General features: G+C 37.6%; 3 protein-coding genes across 3 annotated transcripts; 2 read left to right on the top strand and 1 right to left on the bottom strand.

Annotated features, from left to right (window-relative positions):
• The first annotated feature begins 5,207 nt into the window (after positions 1 to 5,207).
• Positions 5,208 to 7,354, top strand: ccl25a (chemokine (C-C motif) ligand 25a). The gene is made up of 5 exons (XM_085389316.1): positions 5,208 to 5,235; positions 5,827 to 5,912; positions 6,117 to 6,234; positions 6,566 to 6,671; positions 6,759 to 7,354. The coding sequence occupies exons 2-5, from the start codon at positions 5,849 to 5,851 to the stop codon at positions 6,786 to 6,788; spliced, it is 318 nt and encodes a 105-aa protein (XP_085245442.1). The 5' UTR covers positions 5,208 to 5,235; positions 5,827 to 5,848; the 3' UTR covers positions 6,789 to 7,354.
• Positions 7,355 to 10,809: 3,455 nt separating this feature from the next.
• Positions 10,810 to 15,384, bottom strand: LOC146647823 (serine/threonine-protein kinase NIM1-like). The gene is made up of 5 exons (XM_085389189.1): positions 15,068 to 15,384; positions 14,590 to 14,958; positions 14,143 to 14,418; positions 13,039 to 13,307; positions 10,810 to 12,857 (listed from the first exon to the last, which is right to left on the bottom strand). The coding sequence occupies exons 2-5, from the start codon at positions 14,657 to 14,659 to the stop codon at positions 12,102 to 12,104; spliced, it is 1,371 nt and encodes a 456-aa protein (XP_085245315.1). The 5' UTR covers positions 14,660 to 14,958; positions 15,068 to 15,384; the 3' UTR covers positions 10,810 to 12,101.
• A 1,846-nt stretch (positions 15,385 to 17,230) lies between these two features.
• Positions 17,231 to 23,078, top strand: pnhd (pinhead). Its single transcript, XM_085389885.1, has 7 exons — positions 17,231 to 17,544; positions 17,882 to 17,977; positions 18,185 to 18,324; positions 18,852 to 19,128; positions 19,626 to 19,807; positions 20,717 to 20,775; positions 21,751 to 23,078. Exons 1-7 carry the CDS (start codon positions 17,493 to 17,495, stop codon positions 21,899 to 21,901), a joined length of 957 nt encoding a protein of 318 aa, XP_085246011.1. The 5' UTR covers positions 17,231 to 17,492; the 3' UTR covers positions 21,902 to 23,078.
• The last annotated feature ends 245 nt before the right edge of the window (positions 23,079 to 23,323 follow it).

Consider the following 23,323-nt stretch of genomic DNA (forward strand, 5'->3'; position numbering starts at 1 on the left):
AGACAACTCTAAGTGCCTGCAGGTGTAAAATTACTCATCTATCATTAGAGTCAGCTTCGTGATTGACTGGTGACCCGTGTCTTGCCTCTCACAGTCTCACAGTCATAGCTCAAACAAAATCCAAGCCCCCGCAACACTCAGCAAAGTACATCGCTGATATATGGATGGAATAAATTACAGGTCTGGGACAGGACAGGAATATGCATCAACCTAATCTTACTATCCACATCACTACATAACATGCACACATAGATTTGTCTGCCACTGTGGTCTGTGTCAGTTCTGCCATCACAATCAGGTTTTATTTTGATGCTGCAATAAATGTTCTGTGAAATTGGCCATTAAGGTTCCCGGAACTTCTGGGAAATTGTTGCATCTCTAGAGGTGGCTTTGTGTATGTTTATATATGTTTATGAATATATAAAATCTCCTTATTGCACTTGCAACTGGCTACTGAAGGTCTGATGTCCTAACCTAACATCAAAAGACAATAAAAAATACTTGTTATTGCAGAGGCCTGTAAGATTATAGTAAACTTACGCCTGTTTGTTGTATTCATGTCCTGGTTGATTTAATGTTGACATGAAAAGCAAAAAGGCCGAATCATAGTGACGTTTGCGGCACAAATCAATGCCCCTGAGATTAAAGAACCTTTTGATCATGTTGACACGGTTATTTTTCCTTCCAGAAAGCAGTCAGTTAAAATTTAAACCTCAAATGAATTTTGAAGGCCTCCTCACAGGCATGCTTCCAAAAGAAAGGAAGAGCGGAAGGAAGGAAAGAAAGGACGGATTTGCAACTCCTTGACCTTTGCTTCAAAATAAAGCAATAATAATAAAACTGAAAAAGAAATAGTAGAAGCTAACTTGTTTTGGATAGCTTTCCCATGTGTTTGCTTTCATTTTTCCTTTTTTTGGTACACTGCAGTTTACAAATGGATCGTTGCAAGAGAAGTAAATGTTAAATCAGTATCATTATTCAGTCTGCAGCGAGTAAAAAGCCCTGTCCTCATCTATACTGCTGCTTCTTTTTTTTTTTGTACTGCGTGCCAAAGTAAAGTTTCTCACACAATGATAAATGTATTCTTGGAGATGTTAAATGACAGCGATAATGAAGGGATAAAACAACATATCACATTATCTGACGGGAATGCTGAAGACAACACTGTGCATCTTTGCACAGACAGAGTCCAAGTAGCTTTGGCAGCAGACCATCATCTTCTGACAAATACTCAATACCATTAATCCATCAGGATTTTTCAAATATGCAGTCACATACAGGAACAGAGCTCGGCACAGCCAGCAACCTTTTTTTTCTTAGAAAGTTACTCATTGGTTTGCCAATGAATGTTCAGTTGAATTGTACTGTGATCAAACCCGCACATCTAACATGAAATATTCACTGCAAGACCAGAATTGCCCCTCCAAAAAAAAAATAGAGACAATTTAATCAGAGCAATCTGAACGTATGTAAACGTCTTTAGAGCCTGGGTGGCATCAAATGCAGATTCTTTCTTTACGACACATGCAGGTTGCATGTGGGAGCAGTAAATAACTGAAGTGAGCACAAGTATCCTGCAGGCACAAAAGAAAAAGAAAGGGACAGGTCAGTGGCACGCTTCACACCGAAGAGTGCTATCAGATGTCCACTTAGCCGCTTGAGGCTCATTAGTACCTGTCACAGGGCGTTCAAAAAGAATCCTTCTAAATGTGCCGCAGGAGCCTCTTGTCAGGAATTAACATGGGTGGATATGCATAGATGGATTCTGACAAGTATCTTTAATGCAAAGTTTATCATCTGTCAGAACTTAATATGACTGTAGGGAAGATGCATGTACATCCTGATGTACTCTTACAGCTCAAGTTTCCCACATTAAAGTCAGGTTTTCTGAGAATACTGAAGAATGTAAACAAGCGTTTAATGTTGCGCTAACATGTATCCCTACACCGCACATATCAGACTAATATTGCTTCTGAAGTCAATATATCTGAGCCTAAAAGGCAATTATTATTGTCATGTAAGGTTGGGCAACATTAATGTTATATAAACCTGCACTTATGACTTGAAAATACAAAGACTTGTTGTCTCTTTTTTATGTCCCCTTTTTGGTAAGATTCAAGGGTCAAAATGGAGTTCTCATATTTCCGGAAGGCCTCGTGAACTATGCTGATATAAAGTCTTTATGGTCCGATAAAACTTTGCGTAACACCTGCAGGGAATTTCCACACATTTAAGAGTAAATGAACAACAACAAACCTTTCGTCTTTATTCTGTGATAGACATCAAAATGTTTCTTTTTCTATAGAAAAAAACACCATACATTTACTGTGTGCTCTTAAAATATAGGTGGGGGTGTGAAGATTTATGTTATCAGATGAAAGGATTACAGTGTTTGAGAGTGATTCAGTCAAATGAGGCTTTAAGATGAATTTATCAAGCGATCTAAAGGTAAGTAAATATGCTGTTAGCGTGTCAGAAAGATCTTATCAAGCTACACAATTGCCAGTTTCCAAAGAAAGAAAAGACCCAAGAAATGGGAATGGTTTTCTGTTTTGGAATTTTAATATTCAACTAAATCCTTATTTTTCTGTTTAAAGGGTAATTTATTTTGACATGAACAGAAATGTCTTATTAGTTGGATATTTGACTTTTATGGCTGTGGCAGCCACTGCTCTGATTTTGCAGTTTGATACAATCAGCAATTATGCAAGAGCACTTATGCTCCAGTGCAGAAGCCCTTTGCACCATAATGGCTGTGTGGTAATAGTCTGCTCCTGCTCAGTGGAGAGTAGGATACTTTGTTTATTTAACCTCATTACTTAATTATACCTATTTAATTTTCTCTTGCATGTGGTGGCCAACTTGTAGATTTTGTTGTTTTCTTTTGGATTTTTAAAAATATCTACAAATAGTTTTATCAATAAAATAAATATAAAATATGACATATGTGGTATACTATTAGCAGTGCTGTGCGTATATTAAAAAATGTCAGTTTTGCTTCTATGATTGTGTTTTTATCCTAATGTGTGTGAATTTAGATGAACTGCCTGTGCCGTCTGTATGTTGTATAATATATAATAACCATATTTTTTTAGTGTTATAACTGATAATCATTTTAATATCTACCAAATTTGAGAGTGACGGTAAAAAGAAAGTACGCCTTCATTCAGTTCTAAAGTTTTATGTATCAGTTCATGATTTAAAAAAAAACCTTAGATGACACAACACAACATGTTACACTGTGCCATTATTTATTTAACAGAAACAAAATCAAATAAATCAGAAGCAGTGTGTAGAAAAACTAAGTAAAACCCACGATTGATTATTTGGGCAGCAATAGATTGAAGTAACTGTTTTCTGTAAGATTCATCGATCTCTTATGGTTGTAGGGGAATTTTGGCCCACGCTTCCTTACAGTGTTGCTTCAGTTCATTGAGGTTTGCAGGGATTCATTTATGCACAGCTCTCTCTCTCCTACCACCACTACATTTCAAACAGGTTGAGGTCTGTGCTTTGACTGGCCCATTGCAACACTTTGATTTATTTCTTTTTTTAGCCATTCTGTTGTAGATTTGCAGTTGTGCTTAGGATCATCCTGTCGCATGACCAACCTTTGACCGTGCCAGATGACCTCACATTGATTATAGAGTACTTTGATATAAAGATGAGTTCATGGTCAACTCAGTCACTGCAAGATGTTGGAGATCCTGTGACAAGCTCCAACCTCTACCACCGTGCTTGACAGTTGCAATGAGATGTTTGCGCTGTGTCTGGTTTTCTCCAAATGTGATGCTGTGGATTATAGCCACACATTTCCACTTTGTGTTATCTGTCTAATTATTTCAGATGTTTAATGGTTTGCTTAGGTGTAACTTTGCCAACCTAAGTTGTTCTTTTAAGAGAGAATAGACTTACACACTATACACAGCAACCCTTCCAGACAAGCCTTACTAGTTCAGTCTTTTTCTAATTTTACTATCATGAATTTTTAGTTAGCAGGTTGGGTCCATGTCTTCATGTTGTCAAGACCAAATTTCAACCTTACCACCCGTATATCTCAGCAACAGTCAAGATTCACAGTTTAGATGTTACCTATGTAACTGTCAACAGCCACAGATTCGTATTGGAGCCCAAGCCCAGGGATCATTGCTGTAGATATTCACCTAAAGTTTACCAAAAAAGTTCCCATGTTCAAGTCTGTTATTCTGTTAATGTCATTAAATACTGTTAAGTACAAGGATTTCCCCAGCAGAACTTTTTGGACAAGAATTGAGAACAAGTTACGCAAGTAAGAATGCACTTAACACCTTCATTCAGCAGCCATTCAACAGTATTTCTCAATATGTAACTGTCAGTGTGACAGTTACATATTGAGAAACCTTTAGAGTACAGTATGCCACACTCCAATTACAAGAGCCTCAAGCAACATAGGAGTAAATGTTATAGTTAGAGACGTATATTTCAGATAAATAAAGCATAATGTAGACACTAAACATTTGTTTAACCTCCGCCTTCACACGCCGGCAGTCTGTTTGAATGCAACTAAGGCAGGTGTGGCACTGACAACCACGTGAAAGATATGAAACGAAACAAATAGGATTTTGTTTTAAAGAGAATAAGCACAAACTTTTGCATTTATTGTGCATTTATTTAAGCGTGCTCTAACTTGGATTTTTTTTTGCTGGTAATGACTGACTGAAAAATTACATGATCTAATGCGTGAACTTTTTTAAAGGCACCAAAGTAGGGCATGTCAACAACATGAGAAATAAACTGGGATCCACCTAGTTACTGGAAACTAACTGCTGTCTTTGTTTGATCAGTATTAGGGGACATGTCACTCTTTGTTTCACCTTTTATCGTTATATTGGCCCAATCTTGTCTTTTTAATCAGCGTGCATTGCATCTGACCAGCTTGATCCCTCACAGACACGTGCCTTTGCACGAAAATGCAAAAAGTCAAGTTTCTATCAGTGCAAGTTCATTCAAGTGTTTTTACTTTTTTTTTTTTTTTTTTTTTTGGAAAAAATCAGCAAAACATAAAATTGCAATGCCAATCAAGAAACCTGAGGCTGACGCCTTAAAGGCATTCATCAAACAAGAGTTAAAAAAAAGTCTTGGTACAAAGGTTATGGAAATATGATACTGCCCCTGAGTGTCTTTATAAGAGTGCTGTGCCTGCACAAGTTGATAGACACAACGTTAGAGCTTCAGTCTACACCTGGAGAACAGGAGGTGAGTTATCATATTCCTTTTTTTACAAACAGACATTGCGCTTGGTTTTCACATGAATGCTTTACTAATTATAGGTTTATTTATTATCATTTAATTTTATTAGTATAGTAATATTAGTATTGCATTTGATTAGTTTCAGTAAGTTTTGCAGTATTTGTAAGAATACCTCAATGAAAGTAATGATCTTATAACACATTTTGCTATAAAATCATTTAAATAGATAATAGAATAGATTCAAATAGAAACTGATTTGTTGTTTATTTGTTTTGAATCTTGTTTCCTTAACACATTTGGGCAATGGATGCATATTAATTCACATTTTGTGGTCTAATGGCCAAAGCTAAGTAGTCCTATTTTTGCAAATAGGGTAACATTTCTTTACCAGCTGAGCTTAAAAGATTAATGATACATTTCGGTAACAAGTCCAGTTAATGTACAATATTTGTTCAAGGTTCAAGGTTTGAGATGAAAATCATGAACGCATGGGAGGGGTTGAGGCACCATAACCACAGAGTGATAAGGCCTATAATGTTGATTGCAGGGAAAAACTTATATTTCTTATATGTATAAACCTGTATTTTTTTTTTTCAGCGCTGCCACAACAGACCTCGCCATGCGGTTCAACACTCTGTTCTTCCTGCTGATCCTTTCCTGCGTCTGTCTGGCATTGGCACAAGGTACAGCAATTTTAAAGAAAGAAATCTGAAAACAGTGTCATATATGCAGCATGCAATAAAGAGGCATGAAGAGATAAAGGAGGTTGTTTTATTGCTGAAGTGTGTGCGTGGGTAGATGTTGCTTCACTGCGTACTTGTCTTAAACAATATATCTTTGTTGTGCAAATTTGATCATGTTGTTAAATGGTGATTTTATGTTTTCAGTGCCCTATGATAACTGCTGTCTAAAGTATGTGAGATCAATGAAGCCCGCTGCTCAAAAACACGCAGTGAAGTACAGACATCAGATGACAGATGGAGGCTGCAACATCCCAGCTGTAATGTAAGTGGATGTACAACAAATAGTGACGTTATTATTGTTAAATAAACAGTCACAAAAATGCTTTTCTGGTTGTGTCTGTACTGTAACACCCATGACATGATGTCTTTAAGGGGGTTCCTCTGACAAATACCCCTTCATTGTTATATAATAATAATGATAATTACAGTGAAACTAGCAAAAAACTAAGTGGAAAGTGAACGTACATACAAAACTTCCATTTTAGCACTTTAACACAGCAACCTCTCTGAACTCGCAGTGATTTTTTCTTTAACCCATGTCTGTTTTATTTGCATGCTAAAAATAATCCTCACCTGTGCCAATTATCTTTCAGCTTCACCATGAGGAAGGGCCGTATCATCTGCACAGACCCAAACGAAACGTGGGTAAAGGATCTGATGAAAAAAATTGACGAGAGACCATGGAAGCTCAGTGATATGGTAATCCCTAAAACCATTTTGCGGCCTGAGGATTTGCTTGCGCATTTGAAAAACTGATGTTCACACTGTTGTCTCTGTTCTTAACAGCGACATCGACGACATTCAAGGAGAGGCTGAGGGCAGCTGCCAGCTAACATTGGCCCCCGTTCATCTTTCTGCCATCTGCTATCTTATAAACGAGCAATGTGTGGTTTTATGGTGGTTTTTATGGTGTCTTACGGGAGGCAGTTGTGGAAGCCTGCCAAGAAATCTTGTAGCATTACTTTTGCTTTCACTCTGTGCAAATATAAGGGTCAAGCGCTTAAAGTTTCGGCACTTTGCTCTTTTTGGGTTGGACTCTTCGAGCTAAATGGCCACAGAAGAATTAATATCAATGCATGGCTGGAAATATTTCAATGAATTCACTGAAAATATTTGCTACTGTTTCTTGCCTTTTAAGACATGTGATATTCAACAAGCTGCTTAATAATCTAAATTGTCATTGAGTGTAAATGTTGTACTATTTAGAATAGCTGGCTCTTATGTAATGTGTCCAGATGTCTTTCAAACACAAGTCTTTAATTACTTTTTGAAATCAGCAAAAATAAAATAGTCATAATTTTGTCCATGTTTGAAATGTTAATCTTTTCATATATTTTCATGTATTTTGTTTGCACGTTTTACTACAGTATATATACTCAAATAAACATAACTTTTTGTATCATGGTCACAGAGGCTTTGATGTTTTCTTGCTGTCACACAGTTAATCACAGTATATGCAGAATGGGATGAATTTAAGTCTGAGTAAATAAACAAGTTGGACTTAAAAACCTTTGGTAAATGCATATTATCATATTATTTTCATACTGCGTACCATCCGTGCCAGTATTTATGTCTACATGTGCGGTCTCTTCAAGAGATTTCACGAGGCTGTTTTAATGCTCCTCCCTTACTTAATTCAAATAAAACATTTCTAATCCTGGGTGTGCAGTCCTAAACATCAGTTTTAGTAAACAGCCCCAATCATAAAAGACCTTGACGTTTAACTACTACTTCAATAATACAAAGAAGGCTGCAGTACAGAGATTACTATTAAAGTTTATGTTAGAGTGATGGATGCACATGGTTTGCCATTGCATGCTCTGATAGTCTTTGTCCACCTCCAACAAATAAAATTGCTGCATTCTCTATTTTTCCTTTTAGTGGAGCTTCAAATTGCACAAAATGCACAAATTCTTCAGTTTAATAATAACAAAATAAGCGACTGTAATATCAAGATTTAAATCCTCTGACACAAGGAGGGAGACAAAAAGGAAATGCTTGAGAAAGAAATCAGGCACAGGCAAATCTTCAATGAAGTATCTGTGAATGATGATTAACAGCAGTATGATCTGATTTGACAGTGCTGGGCACATTCATTGATCTGTGCTACTGCTGAGACTTGCAAGTGATAAAATCTCGCTGTGAGTAATGTAGGTGCTTTCACACAATGCTGCTCTGCAGAGACCTTTTTTTTCTTGCATGCAACAAGATGAAGCAAGTTGGTAAAGTATGGCTCATGTACTAATTTTCTTGTGTTTGTTGATTAAAGAATTAATACGAACACTGCCGACAGCTAATGTGCACGTGAGAAAGAAGTGAGAATGATTGGTATTGCTAAAAAAAACCCAAAACTTTTTAGCACAGGGCAATCGAGATTTTAAAAATCGAATCTTCCTTGCATGCAGTCGAAGTATTTGTTTGAAAAGGTTGCCAACTTAGCTGAAAGGCAAAAGTGATGGATAGTCTGACAAATACAAAATAATTACTGAGACATCAGTGGCATAAAGAATATTGATGGACATCCAAAATTGCATCGAGTATGATTAGTAGTTGTACCACCATCGGAGGTCAAAGAATTGGGTTGCAGCTTAAAAAGGTTTTCGTTGCTGAGGCTTTGTTCCTTCGTGTTTATACAACAGTAATGCTGATGAATGTGCATGCTGAGGCAGAAAGAGCTGGCTGGTTGGCAGCCTGAGCAGAAATTTTAGCATCTTTGTTTAAGGGGGGGGGGGGGGACGACATGAAATCAAAACATGTGGAAAATCACTCTATGCTGAAACAAAAGTGATGCATTACAGGAAAAGTGGTGTTTGAACACATATTAGAGAAGCAGAGGAATTTATGTTTTAAAAAAACTTGAGTAGAGACTTTTTTTCCCCTGTTCATCTTTGCTTTTTAACTGCTGCTGGTAAGCAGCACTCATCTATTTGTGAAGTCATTAAAATACAACGGGAACATAAATGTGTGAATCCCATTCATCATTTGGTTCATTTTGTTTCCAAAAATTGCAAAGTGAAACAGATTTGGTGCCAGAGACATGAGTGATGCCTATAAATCATGGTTATTATGAAAATGTAAAAAAAAGGGAAACAAATCAAGTACCTAGATGAAAGAAGTTGCAAAAGATTACACATAGAAAAGTTATTTGAAATTGACATTATATTTATTACTGTGATAATTTAAGACTTTAATCAAACTCCTAAGCTTGTCACCACAGCTACTTACTTTCACTCTGACCAGTGAATGCAGTGAATGAAAAATATTTGTCTAATATGTGACACAAATATGTAACAGAACTGTAATGACTGGACAAACGTGCAGTTTCAACCACCAAACACTCTTTGGTAGATTTCCCATCAAAGAATGGCCTGAAGGAAGGAAATCACAACACAACTTTGTACCTTTTATTTATGAGAGGTGTGAGAGTGCTATTTCTGAGAGATGTCGGTTCACATTAAAAAAAGAAAGACTGAGGCAAAATGCAGAGTTTTTAAGAATACATGGACTTTTACATATTTATTTACTGAACTTGAAAGTAAACTTGCTGTGCTTATTTTGTGGAGAAAAAGGAGAACTTGAGGTGTTTATCAAAGAAAGCTTGGTGGACTCTGCAGCACTATAATGGCCCAAGAAAAAAAGAATGTAAAACAACCAGAGTGCTTCATAGGCAACCAAAATAAATACATAAATAAATAAATAAATAAATAAATAAATAAATAAATAAAACAGATCGAGGATATTGTGGGAAATCTGGAGCTTCAGTTCATAAACAAAGGAGATAATTTGACTTTTTCTCCTTGGCTCTGGATGAGAGCTGCAATGTTCACGACACAGCACATCTTTGTATGTTGGATAATGACCGGCTTTTAGATCATGCATGAGCTGGCATCAATGCACTCAGTGAAAGGGACTACAAGAAGGAGTGATTTGTAAGTTTTGATAGGCTCGGGCTGAAATGGGACAAACTTGTTTTACATGTGTTACAACCACTGGCTGTCCAAATGTGACAGGGAAAACTTTTGAAGCAGATCCAAGATGAAGTGACTAAAATAAACTTTTGATCTACCTTTATATACGAACAAACAATTTCAGTGATAATGTTCAAGAAATCCAAATACAAAGCTTCTCTCTGTAATGATCACCTCTCTGGGTGATCCAAGGCGGCTTTAATCTATTTGTTCAAGACCAAAATAGACCAGATGTCTCTTAGTGAAGAAGAAAAAATGAAAAACCTAAACTATGTGCAGTAACAGTCTACAGAAAGTTTTTGAAATTTTGCAAAAGAAAACATGGCCATTTGTTCACAGTTGGTTGTTGATTAAATAGTGAAATGTTGGTATTTTACTATGCTATTTCACAATTTCATTACTAAATTGTAAGATCTACCCTTACCAGTAGTGGTTTATAAAAAAATAAAATTAATATTGATCTGAACTGACTTCAGTTTATTGGTGCTTCATATGGGCCCTTGGGAAAATTTCCCACCGCTGGTCTAAGTCAATAATTTTCAGTCATGCTGCACCAATGCGCTGCCCAGGAACTGCAATCCATCAATTTCTCAGCTTTCTCAGCCCAGAATGGTGACTGACCTACCGTAAGTCTGCTTATGAGGCGGTGTATTTCATGCTAGCATAACATGCACACAACTGTGCAAGTATATGGTTTAGCATCAAACCTAATCAGACGCTTAAATCACCCTCACACAGCTAAACATGAACATTTTTTAAAAGCTAATGGCTAAAGCTAGAGCTGGCCAGAGTACAGATCTAGCAACCTAGGTATGAGCAAAGCGTCAAAGCACTAACTGGAAAGCGGACAAAAGACAAAACAGAGAAGAGGGTGGACGTCCTGTCACACTGGTAAAGGATGTCAGTAACTGACATTTATTTTACAAAAATCTTTTGCAACTGCTTATAAGACACTTATAAGCAGGTAAAGGTGACACAGCACACAAACTCCTCTTCAGTTGCGCTAACTTCCAGTAGCAGAGCCCTTAAGTTGTTGTTTTTTAATTGAGAGAAGATCCTCTAACTTAATACAGTTTTAGGAAAAGTATAATGTTATTAAAATAATATTTTGCATTAAAAATGGTCAGTTATGGCTTTTAGAAAGAAAATGGAAATCTGCAAAAATCAGTGTAGTGGAGATCAGACTTTAAAAAAAAAAAACTAAAATTGGACAGAAAAATTGCAATTGAGAGAACTCTAATTTCAGATATAAATCTCTGTGTCTACTTTAAAAGTAAACATTGTTGGGCAAGCTACACATTACTGCGTCAGCAAGGTAATTTTGCTTTGTAATTTTATTTGAAATGAATAAACATGGAATTCATTTTTTTTCAAAGTACAAGAGTTAATAAAACAAAGAATCTAAGCTTCGGAAAAGATGAATGAAAACCCTACAAACACATTAAAATCATTTATAAAATTCAGATATAAGGAGTATTATGATCTTGTGAAACAAAACACAGAAACATGCACGTATTGTTAAAACCAATCAAGACTTTGCTCCTTTAAAAATGAACATGTATGGGTTTTGATACTTCCACATTCCTGTTACCTTACCGATGGATGAACCTGGGTCATTGTCAGCCCTCATAATATTTCTGTCAGGCTCATTTGGCTTAAATGCTCACTTCGTTAAAGCTACAAAAGAGTGCCAAGTATGGTCACAGAGTGTGTCGGTGTGTACACTGGCATTTACAATAACATCCTATCCAAAAACAACTCAAAAATGAAACCATTTCACCCCTTAAGCAGCTCCATATGACAACAGACAGATAGATAGATAGATAGATAGATAGATAGATAGATAGATAGATAGATAGATAGATAGATAGATAGATAGATAGATAGATAGATAGATAGATAGATAGATAGATAGATAGATAGATAGATAGATAGAATTAGCAGTAACAAAAAAAGATAAAAGAAGATAAATAACATGAAAAAGTATGTAAAATAAAAAAAATAAAGACATTTATGGTGCCACATTCACTGGTCTGCAGGTCTTTATTGTTGAGCTAGGATCCTAGTAATTGTACCCCTCTTCTCATCTCATGGTTGTTCTTCAGGAAACTAAGCCAAGTTTTCCAAAGCTGTACTCTTTAATTTCTTTAAGAAACAAAAACTACATGATGACACAGACCACAGAGTAGCGCTTGTTTAGCAAGCCATCTGAACCTGCTCTCCATCTGAGTCTGTTCTGAGACTCTCTGGTGCATGTCTGAATGTAACCCACAGCTTCCACAGACCTCCTCTTCTGAATTCGATGTAGCAAAATCCGATATGCACCAGTAATGGGGCTCTGCAAGTTTAGGTTGTTGTTGAGAAGATGAACTTTGGTGATGCCAAGATCCTCCAGCATTGCTTTTAAATTTAGATCATCTGACGTCAGGATGTAGTTGGGTTCAGCCAGATGAAAGGGGGTAGATCTACAAGGTGCATAGGCCTGAGGGTATTCAATGCCTCTCATCCAGTCACTCTCCATGATCTGTGTCATAGTTAGGCGATCCAGTGGAAGTTGCCTCAAGAGGCCCTTGATAATATCCTGGCATGACTGGGGTACATAAGAGGGGATTGTATAAGAGCCCTGCAGGATGCAGCACTTAAGCCTGCCTGTGTTACTGGCTTTAAATGGCATTGTGGCAGTCACCATAAAGTAAAGCAAAATACCCATTGCCCAGATATCTACGTACTGACCAATGTAGCCTTTCTCTTTAAACAGCTCAGGGGCTGCATAAGGTGGAGAACCACAGGATGTGTAGAGGACATCGCTGAGGCAGCAGGATGTACTAAAACCAAAATCACCCACTTTAATGCAGTATGTGCTGGTGTAAAAGATATTCTCAGCCTTCAGGTCCCTGTGGACGATATTATTATCATGCTGGAAAAAGAGAAAGAAAGACTGTTAAAGTTATTTTACAATTTAATAACTGACAGTAGTACTTTTTTTAAGATATGAGAACTTTAATACAAACACATGAAAGTTTTTAAGTGTCACTTGTTTTATTTTCCAGCAAAACGAAACCTTAGCAATGATCAGCTGAACGTTTCTCTAAACTTACCATATATCTGACTGCAGACAGGACCTGTGAAAAGACAAGCTTGCTCTCCAGGTCTGACAGGCGCCCCCTGGTGCTGATGCGGGAGAACAGCTCTCCTCCGCTGGCATACTCCATCACCAGGTAGAGCCTCTTGAATGTTTCCACCACCTCATACAGGTGTACTATGTTGGGGTGGGCCAGCTTCTCCATGCAAGAGATTTCAGAGGCAAAAAGACCCCGAGAGCGTTTGTCCAAACGCGCCTTTTCCAGGACTTTTACAGCTACTCTTTCTGTAAGATGAGAGAAAAAGGCAAAAAAACCCAACAAAAAAAACAGTGAGGAAACCAGAAAACAACGTTTTCCCGTTTCTTTTCTACCTTTTTCCTGTATTCAATCTTCTTTATCTCTGCATAATCTGCTATAAAAACGAGTTTCAGCATCATTGTCATATTACACCACGTACACTGACTGCTAAGCACAAAACAATATGGATTAGTGGCTGGCTGAGATTAGCTGTCTTCTGACATCTGCAGTGACCCAGACTGACTGAAGTGATGTCTGTGCATTCAACTGATCTAACATCTAACAGGTGAATGAGGTCATTTGGCACAAAAGCCCCCGTGTACTTTGCAGCATATATAAATAACAGAGATACTTAAGAAAGACGTCCCTTATAAAATGCCTGAAAAGCTTGATTTTACATCTTTATCACATTCTTGTAGTACATCTTTTCTTTGGGAAATGCAGTTAATTAGGATCAATCGGGCACATATTTATGTACTGAGTGCTGATAGCCAAATACAACTCAGTTTATTGCCCGTGTTTGCTTCATGTATGAGATAAATGGCAGACGTAGCTTTTTCTGAGCAATTCAACATTACACCTGCACTTTAATTGTATATTTTTTCTTCAGTGAATGTGGATCACACACTGTTTTCTGCTTTAAATAACATAATATTATTTATGATAACAACAGGAAGTAAAGCAATATGTAAACTGGATTATTTCTGATGTAAATATGTGATATAATAACAATTTTAAATTTACAACCTATGGTCATTTCCTACCTGATGACCCAAGATGTGATAATGAAGGTAACAAAAGACAAAGCATCAAAAATCTCACCTTTGGTCAGGTCATGAATTCCCAATCTAACCTGGGAGAAGTTGCCAGACCCAATCTCCCCTCTGAGCTCGTAAAGCCCTACTCGACGTCCAAATATCAGGTCATTCATCACCTTTTCTGAATGGGTCAGATCATACAAGGCCTTTCCAAATGCCGTGTGCTGCATCGCTGCCTCATCCCCTGTCTCATTCTCTTTTGTCCCCGCCTTTTTGCCCAAATTTGGAGACATCACGGGAAAAACCTCTTCCTGGCGAGGAATTGTCTTCAAGTGAGCCCCTGAGAAGAAGAAGGGAATCCAGCTGTTATCATACTGTGAGATGCAACAAGAGTTACTTTGAATGATTATTTCTGTATTGGATTTGATCTAATTGACATGTACACATAAAATGCAATCCTGCAGTTAAAAATGTTCAAATCAAACAAAAAAAAACCCATCTTTGTACTCACATGTTTTCCCTTTTATGTTCTTTTTACTCCTTTCTACGTTTATGGCATTATTTTTGTTGTTTAAATACATGATTCTTTTCGCCTGGCACCAGAGAGTCCTCCAAGTTTCTTTGTTTTCTGTCTTGTTGAATATTTTAGAAAATTAAAAGTTGATAAATTAACAAGAAAATAAATTTCCACAAAACAGCAACCGGAGGAAAAAGATTGTCTGAACAAATATGAGCAGTATGATAGGAAATGAAAATCATCTGCAGGCATCAGGAAAAATGCTCAGAGAAGAAGTTTCTTAGATGATGAACCGCTTGTCCAGATGCTGCTACTGCACCAGCTCTCGCCCTACGCTGCAGTGTGTCTCTCCTCGCATATAATCTGGAAATACAACATAACGCCATGTAATCCCAGCGTGTTGGACTCCTCCCACGCAGACAGACAATAGACAGGATTTGGAGGCTTCTTTAAACTCTAGACATGAACTAACCTCTGTATATCCTTGTTAGGGGTCAGCCAGCTGGGGCAGGGTGATTACTGCATCTTCAGCTGGCTCAGCTGGACATGCATCCCTCAGATTGTAGCCTTTATTGAAGACAAGCACGGATCACATTTTGACATTACCAATTAAACATTTTACCTAAACAATTATCATACTTGTCAAATTGCGAACAACAGCACTGATAACTCAAAATACTCATTGTTTTCCAATAGAATTGCAAATAAAAAATACAATCCTACCCTCACCTACAGTCAGCTAAAAACTAAAAACAGTGAGAATAGAGTATGCGTGCCTTCTTTGCCTTGTTACTAGGCTACAGAGCAAAGCAGTGACCCAGACATTGACCATGACACCAGACAGACACTTGGCCAGACAGCCCACGCACTGATGTGTGTTATCAGTCAGTCCCGTCAACCTCTGCTACTCAGGCTGGACACGGGGACCGTCTGGCAGTCACCGTGCATAAGCTGCTTGTTCGTGTCACAAGTGAGTCTCTATAATCCAATCACAATCTCAGTGATCATCCAAGCACGTGTATTGTAGTCTTCTAATAAAGAAGAGATCTGTCTGGGAATGTGAATTAACTACAAAGGGACTATTTCCTGATACAATATCAGGATTATGTTACAAGAAATTTGTGATCTGTCAGAATATGGTTAAAATTACATAAGATGAATTGAATACAGTTGTGTGATTGAAAGGTTTTTTAATGGTAATCCAAATGGGCCAATGTCAAGACTTGAACCTATTGCAGTTTAAAAACTATAAGAAAGAAAAGAAAAAATGGTTTATGCTTCCTCTTCAAATATTATAAAACGATCTATTTAAAAACAAGTACTCCAAAGGTTTGTAAGTATTCCTGTGTATTTTATATTCAAAAGAACTTCCCAATGTGAGTAAAAGAGGCACGCACAATGCTTTGAAAGACTCTTAAATGGACGCAAACTGAAAGTCATTCTCACCAATAACATCTGGAGGTTTTTCTACTGTCACAGTCACCTTTGAACTGATTTTATTTAGGCTGTTTCCAAGTTTAAACATAAAAAACAAGCTCAAGTATCCTCCATCTGTGGAGGAAATGGTGGGATCCTAATACTGGGCATTGTGATCAGACAGCATGCCAAAAAGCTGCACTATATTTTGCACTGATCAGCCATAACATTAAAGCCACAGACAGGTAAAGTGGACAACCCTGAGTATCTTGTTGGAAAGCAAAGATCTGCTGGAAAATCTTTGGTCCTGGCAATAATATGAATATTATTTTGATAGATAGCATCCACCTGGTTACCCCTGGTGCATCCTCCACATCCTTCAGCCCTGCATGTGCTTAACTCATCTGGTTTGTTGTGGCTGACCAGGATGTGACTTTTATAAACAATCTCCCATAATCTTCTTTATGTGTGACCCAAACTTGATAACCTATGTGACCAGATTGCATTAATACAAGCCAGAAACTTATTTTGAAAACCAAAAGCAAAGCAACACACCCTTTGATCTACATAATCAAATCAAGTAACTACTAGGAATGTAACATTACCAAGATTATAAGAGAATTTCAAAGAGATGTGTAGTAAATTAAAGAAAGGAATCAGCAGCTGAAACCACCTTAATAAAGGTGTCTGAGCGCTGATGGTCTTCACGTTGATCCGCTGATCCTGGTGAAAATGAGGGGATCACATCAACACATCAAAGAAGGATTAACACCTCGTCGAGATACTAATTAAAAATGAGCAAAATGTCAAGATTACCACACAGCTGAACGCTAAAGCCAAGATATCTGAAGAGGAGAGAGAAGGCCTTATTGACCTGACGAAGCACCCAGATCCACTTTTATCAGAAGTAATATTGACATAAACTTGTATCTCTACAAGTTTATCTTGTAAGTACTTAATCTCTCCACTTTCAGTGAAGATTAAAAGCAGAGGGTAGTTCTGAGGGGTTTGGCCATTTGGTGTCATGTTGAATAAACACAAAGGTGCTGGAGTTTTCTAAAGGTGAGGCTCAAGCCCCCATGCTGATTGTGTTTATGTGTTTGGGACAGATTTTGTTTTAAGTCAGAGGTGCTAAACACCTTCCCCCTGAGATAAAAGATGATTAATGCCTTTGAATGAGCGACACTTTAATGACTCAGGGATACTTAAGCACTTCATTAGCGTGAGCTGAGGCCCGGTCGACACACTCGAGCCAGTGTGTCCTTACAGCAGGAACAGAAAAGCTGTAGAGATTTCCTTTGAAGTTGGCTTCTGGCTGGAGAAGCATGGAAATTTGATTAGCTCTCACTTTTTTTGACACCACCCCTCTTTGAGGATTTTAGGTGACATTTGGGGCTAAAGCTCAATCCCTTATAAATATCTGAGGAGGGCAGAAGGACACTCAGGATCTGGCAACTGAGGAGTAGATTTGGACTAAAGCCATGGATATACAGCAACCTTTCCTACTCTTTCTGTGCGTCCTCCACTTGACCTGTAAGTGTTGTTTGCATTTTCTTTTCCACTGCAGCTGTGATGTGTAGAGCAGAAGGTAATCACTGACTCAACTGACACAAATTCGCTCAGATACACAAATGATCGCCTTTTAAATGTAAGTAGCTGAAGGTGTGATGCTGAGATCAAGGATGGGTTAAAAATTAAATTAAATTAAGATTAAAAGTAATATTTTTTGTTAAAGTTTTCTCCATAGAATGATCTTTTTCATGAATAAAAGACTTGGAAGAAAATCCTGTACAGCTCATCTGTAACTGAAATGCAGTTCCATGTTGAATCACCAGGGGAAATGTTGTGTGCTGCTTCTTGTGTTTTCCAGTGATGGGAGTGCTGAGCAAACACGTTGACCACAGGAACCTGTTTACACAAAGAGTATGCTGCAAGAGGCAGAGCCACTTTGTGTACATTGGACAAGGCAAGGAAACACATTCCTCCACATGTTTCAAAATCCCACATCTTTCCACTGTACCCTCTATAGAAATCAAAGCAAGGTTTCCTCTGATGTGTTAAAACAGGTTAAAGCAGGCCTTGAAGCTAAATGATGAGTTTAGACTTCTGCAGTTAAAAGGATGAACATTGTGTGCTGTCTGTCTTTAAATCGGCCTCGTTTTTCTTTCTTCAGATATTTTAGGAAGTCACATCAGTGTAGATGTAGGAATGTGCAGATCACATTGTGGGGCCCCAACAACACCATCGTATGAAGCAGGGAAGCAGCAATACTCAAAATATTCTTCAATGCTGGACTTCCTCAAGAGCAAAAAAGTAAGTGAAAGCTTGCATTATCATAAGAATAGCTGCAATAACAATATGGAAAAAGTGCTGCTTTGTAAACCATTAGCCTAACATCTGTGGGGTTACTTTGCACAAACTTATCATTTATATTATTTATAATGTGACACTAGCATTAGCAAGGTATTAGCAAGTGCTTAATTCATCATTTATATATCATTACTGCTACTTAGTATAACATCTGTTACTGTTACACCATGTACAGCTATCACTGTTACTACTTCACTGCTAGTTAGAATCGTAATCATTATCACAGTCATAAGAATATATCTATATTTATAAATGGCATACTAAGGAGGAGTAATGCTATACAAATGATGAATTAAGCGCTTGCTAATTTTTCACTAAGCCCTTAAATATACCTAATAGTGTCACATTGTTATAAAGTGCTCCCCTATTCTCTCATAAGTCTGAAACTACAATAAACGCGCAGGTGAGTACATGGGAACATGTTTCTACCGGTCTGATTCAAACAATAATTTCCCCTTGGCTCAATAAAGACGAGGACACGTGGACCCGCTGCTTCTCAGAGCGCAGGTCCGCTGAACCACCTGCCTTCATGCGGCGTGACTCAGGTGTGTGAGCCGACTGGGATGCGCGTGGATCGGCTTCTTCTGTTCGAGGGACCTCGAGAAGTGGCGGTCATCGAGGACTGTCACTGTGAGATCAAGCTGGCCCAGTGCATCCGAGTTCCCGGACTGAGGACATACTTCTCTGAAACACCGTATGAGACAGTCATTGACGTGGGAGGATGTTCCCAGTCGAGAGGATCCCCAGGTGTGTCTGTGTGTGTGTGGGGTGAGGGGGGGATTAACAACAGACAAAAAAAACATGAGGAAGACGTGTTTAAGCGAGCATGAAGCCGCCAGTAAAATTCCAAATGACTGATTTGGAAACAGTCAGTTTACCTTTTGTCCCACTTTGTAGGGCAAAAGTATTTTTCTATTTAGTGCATATTAAGAGTCAGGAAGTTAATCAGTAATAATTCTGAAATAAATTAACGCACATAGATTCAATACACATATATTATTAATGGATAACCTGACAGCTACAGTTTAATTGACATTGCCTATGTAATTTTGAGTTAGAGAGGTCTGAAAAAAAAAACCCACACACGGTTGATGAAGAGATGTTTCCCCTTTATGCACCTTATCAAAAAAAAAAAGTATTAGAATTCTGCTTCTGGGACCAGACGACATCATCCCGTCTATTTAATATTTCTGCTTCCCATCACAGATCATAATCCTGTTACTTTTATTATCAATCATCCACAGATGGATTCTCCTGTGTCCCCACAAAGTTTGAATCAGCCTTGGTGGAAACCCCTAACGAAGTGGATCTCATACAGACTGTGGCAGCCTGTGAGCTGAAGGAAAGCTGTTACAGGGTTCGATACGTGGAGTATTATTATGAAACAGTCCACCATGCAGAGGGAGTCAAAGAAGAGAAGCTCAAAGTAAGTGTCACCTACAAGCTATTACTACAACTGTAATTTTCGACAAAATCCCTACCCTTCGATTTTAATTTCAAACCCAGCCCTTCACAATAAACATAATTCCTTCTTTCATTAGCCCCCCTGCCACATTTCACACTGCAAGAAGGATTCACGCTTGGTGGCAGTTTCACACTCTTTTGTAGTGAGGTCAAGAGGAAATGGGGCTCTAGCCAGGTGCCAGACAATAATTAAGTATCTTTGTTCACCGCAGATAAGTGGAAGACAGCACTTAATCAAAACAACACACTGGCTGGCTCCGTGCATCCTGGGTGTGAAGTAAATCAGCATGGCCTGCATGCGTATTCATGCACAAGCACAGACTTGAGGCTTTGATTGTTGTAGGAGAGCAGGAATCTCTGGCATAATTTTAACTTCTTTTAAACTGCATAAAGAAGGCGAAACCAGGTCAATACTCCCACAACACTTTACTGTTTCTTTGCACTTACAAAACGTTTCACTTTACAACGACTTATTTAATTCCCAGCCCTACTGATATCAGAAAAAAAATATTTGAAAGCACCATTACACAGATTTGTATGCCATGCTTAAGCAAATAAGGATTAAACACCAAATTCACAAAAAGCTTTCCACCAGCTGTACAACTGCAAGGTAAGTCAGTATCTGTGATTTTTAACATCACATTTATATAATAGACGGTAAGGATTTAAGTTGAAGATTGGGTTTGGGTAGTCTGCCATGTCCAAGAACCAAAGGTGCGAGTGGAGCACCAACACAAATGGCCTCTGCAGGTGGTGAATCAAAGCAGTGCTAAACATGCTAAGCAGCAGCTGGACCCCAACTCAACTGGGTAAATATTTGCGAGCAGCTGTGAGCTGATTCCTCTTTCTCTCTGTTGCTAATTTTCTTCAGGAAATAGATGTGGGCAGATGTTTGGGAAGCTGCACTACAGGAAACCGATGCCTTCTCAGGTATGTGTGAACACAGCTGCTCCACACCGCCTCATGCACACCTCATAACAATTACTTGTGAGCTCTGACGCCTTCTGCTCTCAGCATGTTGACTTTTGGGTTAATTCCTACACCAAATGTTCTTTTTACACCTTCTGCTTTATTTTGAGATGTTTGCAGACAACCAGTGTTATTGCTTTATCTTAATCATATCAAAATAATACAAAATCCACCATCTAAATTTACCCTACACTTTGTAAGGTAAATGCTAAAGAGGTGCAGCATTTAAGAGATTTATTCAACCACCACCCAATGCAAGGTTTATGGCTAAGTTAAGAATTTTTCAGCATTTTTCATGTTTTCACTAATTTTCACAAATTTAATTTAATCAAAAATCATATTTTATTGATAACATGTAATAATTTATATTATCAATTAATCTTCTAGTTTACTGTTTTACAAAAAAAGGGAGGAAAATTTAGCACATTATTATTTTTTGATTAAGGTGCTGACTTACAGTTATTAACTTGCCTTCCTAAGCAGAAAATTCAGTGTTAAGTATTTTACTTTACCAATTTATTCTTAACAAACTCAAGTGTGCCAGCTCAGATTTTAAATTTTAAAAACTGGGTTTCAGTTTGTTATTTGCCCAAAAAATAACAATCTAATTTTTACTTAGAAACAAATTTTAGGCAAATTTGTCAAATATTTTTCTTCTTTCTTCTTCGATGAAGTGGAAAGACGTTGTGCATATATAGACATAGCAAGATCCACAATTATCCTATTGTAACTTTCTGTACTGTACAGAATGGTACAACATGTGTGAGTCGAAATACTTGTACATATTGTCAGTAAACTAGATACAGAAATTATATTTAGTTCTATTTCTGTACATTTTTCTATAAAAAAAAATGTTTTGAGAGATAAATGAAATGCTGCCTACTTATAGTGATTAGTGATTTAATCTTTTTGTCTTCTTCTATGTTTTTGTTGCAGGAGTCCATCCGATCCAGAAATCTGCCACTTGTGGTCCGAAAGACAGTCCAGTTCCTGTGTTCCTCAGGGATATGAGAGCCACAGCTTTGTGAACCAGTATGGGCAGATTCGTACAATCCTGTCCATCACTTCCTGCCATTGTCGAAACTAATCACAGGCCCCTCTGCTGGAAAAAACAAACAAACTTGAAAGACTTTAAGAGGTTGCCACAGTTGGGCCCCATATTTACTGTAGCCCATTGATGACCCCACGGAATAGTGAATATTAAAGTGAATTTTTATTATTGTATCATATGTAATATATGTAAGATGCTAAATTTGTAAATAAATTTAATACAACAATAAACGAGGACTTGTGCTTAAAGCATTGTACAAATACTGAGAATGTAAAAGAAACATGATGGGAAAAAGTTAAAGATTTAAATCTAAGATCCACGATCTAATCTGAAAAAATTAGTGTGTGATCCTCTTTTTAATTCATGTATATTTAGTAGAATTTGTATAAAAAAGTATGTAAGCTAAGACAAAAATTTATAATTGTGCTATAGTCTTTGAGATGATTGTGAGTAAGTTAAATCTGAAATATCATGAAGAACAAATTCTAATTCTAATAATGTCATGATGTAATATAAATATATTTGGGTCTGTGTTCTTCTCCAGATGCATCATAAAACATTTAACGTTTTTTTTTCTTTTTCTTTTCCAATAAGAAGCTTTGGTGAAGCCTGGAAAAGAGGCGCAAAAAAAAAGAGAAAGAAAAACAACTTTGCAAATGTCCCTTTGAAAAAACACGTGCAAGTAGCGCTTTGTTTTAATACCAACATGTGAACACTCCACTTTGTCATCTAAAGAAACGTTTTATGACCTGCCTGCAAGGTGTCATGCAGAAAAACTTTGATCTTTTACGTGTTTATTACAGCGAGGGAAACAAATTTCTCTTTTTGGCCTCAGTTTGCGTTTTGCGGTTAATCGTGCATAAAGATCAATGGGAGCAAATGGTTTCCTAGAAACTCTGAAATAATATGTTTAACGCATAATTTAGACCTAAATCCATCTACAGTTGAAATATGTAAATAATATTTCTTTGTGGAAGAAGATGATGTTGATTACTCCTGAATATAAAATCAGAAAAATGAACTGAATTGATTTTATTTATTCGACTTAATGTGGAAGAAACCTGCAGAATCCGTTCCACTTGCCTCGCAGTGAGGAGTGAGAGCTCAAAAACAAATAACAGTCATAGTCATGTTGCAGACAATAACTCATTTGTGCAATAAAAATGATTTCGATTGGTCTGATTGGCTCAGAAAAATACTGTGGCGCTTTTTCAAAAAACATAAACCGCAAATGTGGCGATCATCCAGCTGAACCAGCGCTTATGTAAATCTCACAGAGTGTTCCCGGCGACACTTGCCTTTTTTGTCAACGTAATGGTTTTTTCACCTAACACACTGCGCCCGCTATTCCAAATTAACTGATTCATTTAGGCGCAGTTAACCCCCCACTGTGAGTGCATGTCCTCAAGACATCACCTCCGAGGTATTCCACCTTCAAGTTTCGATTTTTGCCTCTAA

Source organism: Rhamphochromis longiceps, linkage group LG18, assembly GCF_057381845.1.
Source record: "Rhamphochromis longiceps isolate RC_006_pf linkage group LG18, R_longiceps_female_GT1.1, whole genome shotgun sequence".
In the NCBI taxonomy this organism is placed as follows: Eukaryota; Metazoa; Chordata; class Actinopteri; order Cichliformes; family Cichlidae; genus Rhamphochromis; species Rhamphochromis longiceps.

Excerpts from the sequence above, each read along its gene's own strand:
- ccl25a (XM_085389316.1), top strand. The coding sequence starts at position 5,849 with ATGCGGTTCAACACTCTGTTCTTCCTGCTGATCCTTTCCTGCGTCTGT. Across the intron at positions 5,913-6,116 it reads CTGTCTGGCATTGGCACAAG|TGCCCTATGATAACTGCTGT; the intron begins GTACAGCAATTT and ends TTATGTTTTCAG. Across the intron at positions 6,672-6,758 it reads CATGGAAGCTCAGTGATATG|CGACATCGACGACATTCAAG; the intron begins GTAATCCCTAAA and ends TGTTCTTAACAG.
- LOC146647823 (XM_085389189.1), bottom strand. The coding sequence starts at position 14,659 with ATGTATTTAAACAACAAAAATAATGCCATAAACGTAGAAAGGAGTAAA. Across the intron at positions 14,419-14,589 it reads GAACATAAAAGGGAAAACAT|GGGCTCACTTGAAGACAATT; the intron begins GTGAGTACAAAG and ends TCTTCTTCTCAG. Across the intron at positions 12,858-13,038 it reads TGTCTGCAGTCAGATATATG|CATGATAATAATATCGTCCA; the intron begins GTAAGTTTAGAG and ends CTCTTTTTCCAG.
- pnhd (XM_085389885.1), top strand. The coding sequence starts at position 17,493 with ATGGATATACAGCAACCTTTCCTACTCTTTCTGTGCGTCCTCCACTTG. Across the intron at positions 17,545-17,881 it reads GTGCGTCCTCCACTTGACCT|TGATGGGAGTGCTGAGCAAA; the intron begins GTAAGTGTTGTT and ends TGTGTTTTCCAG. Across the intron at positions 17,978-18,184 it reads CTTTGTGTACATTGGACAAG|ATATTTTAGGAAGTCACATC; the intron begins GCAAGGAAACAC and ends TTCTTTCTTCAG.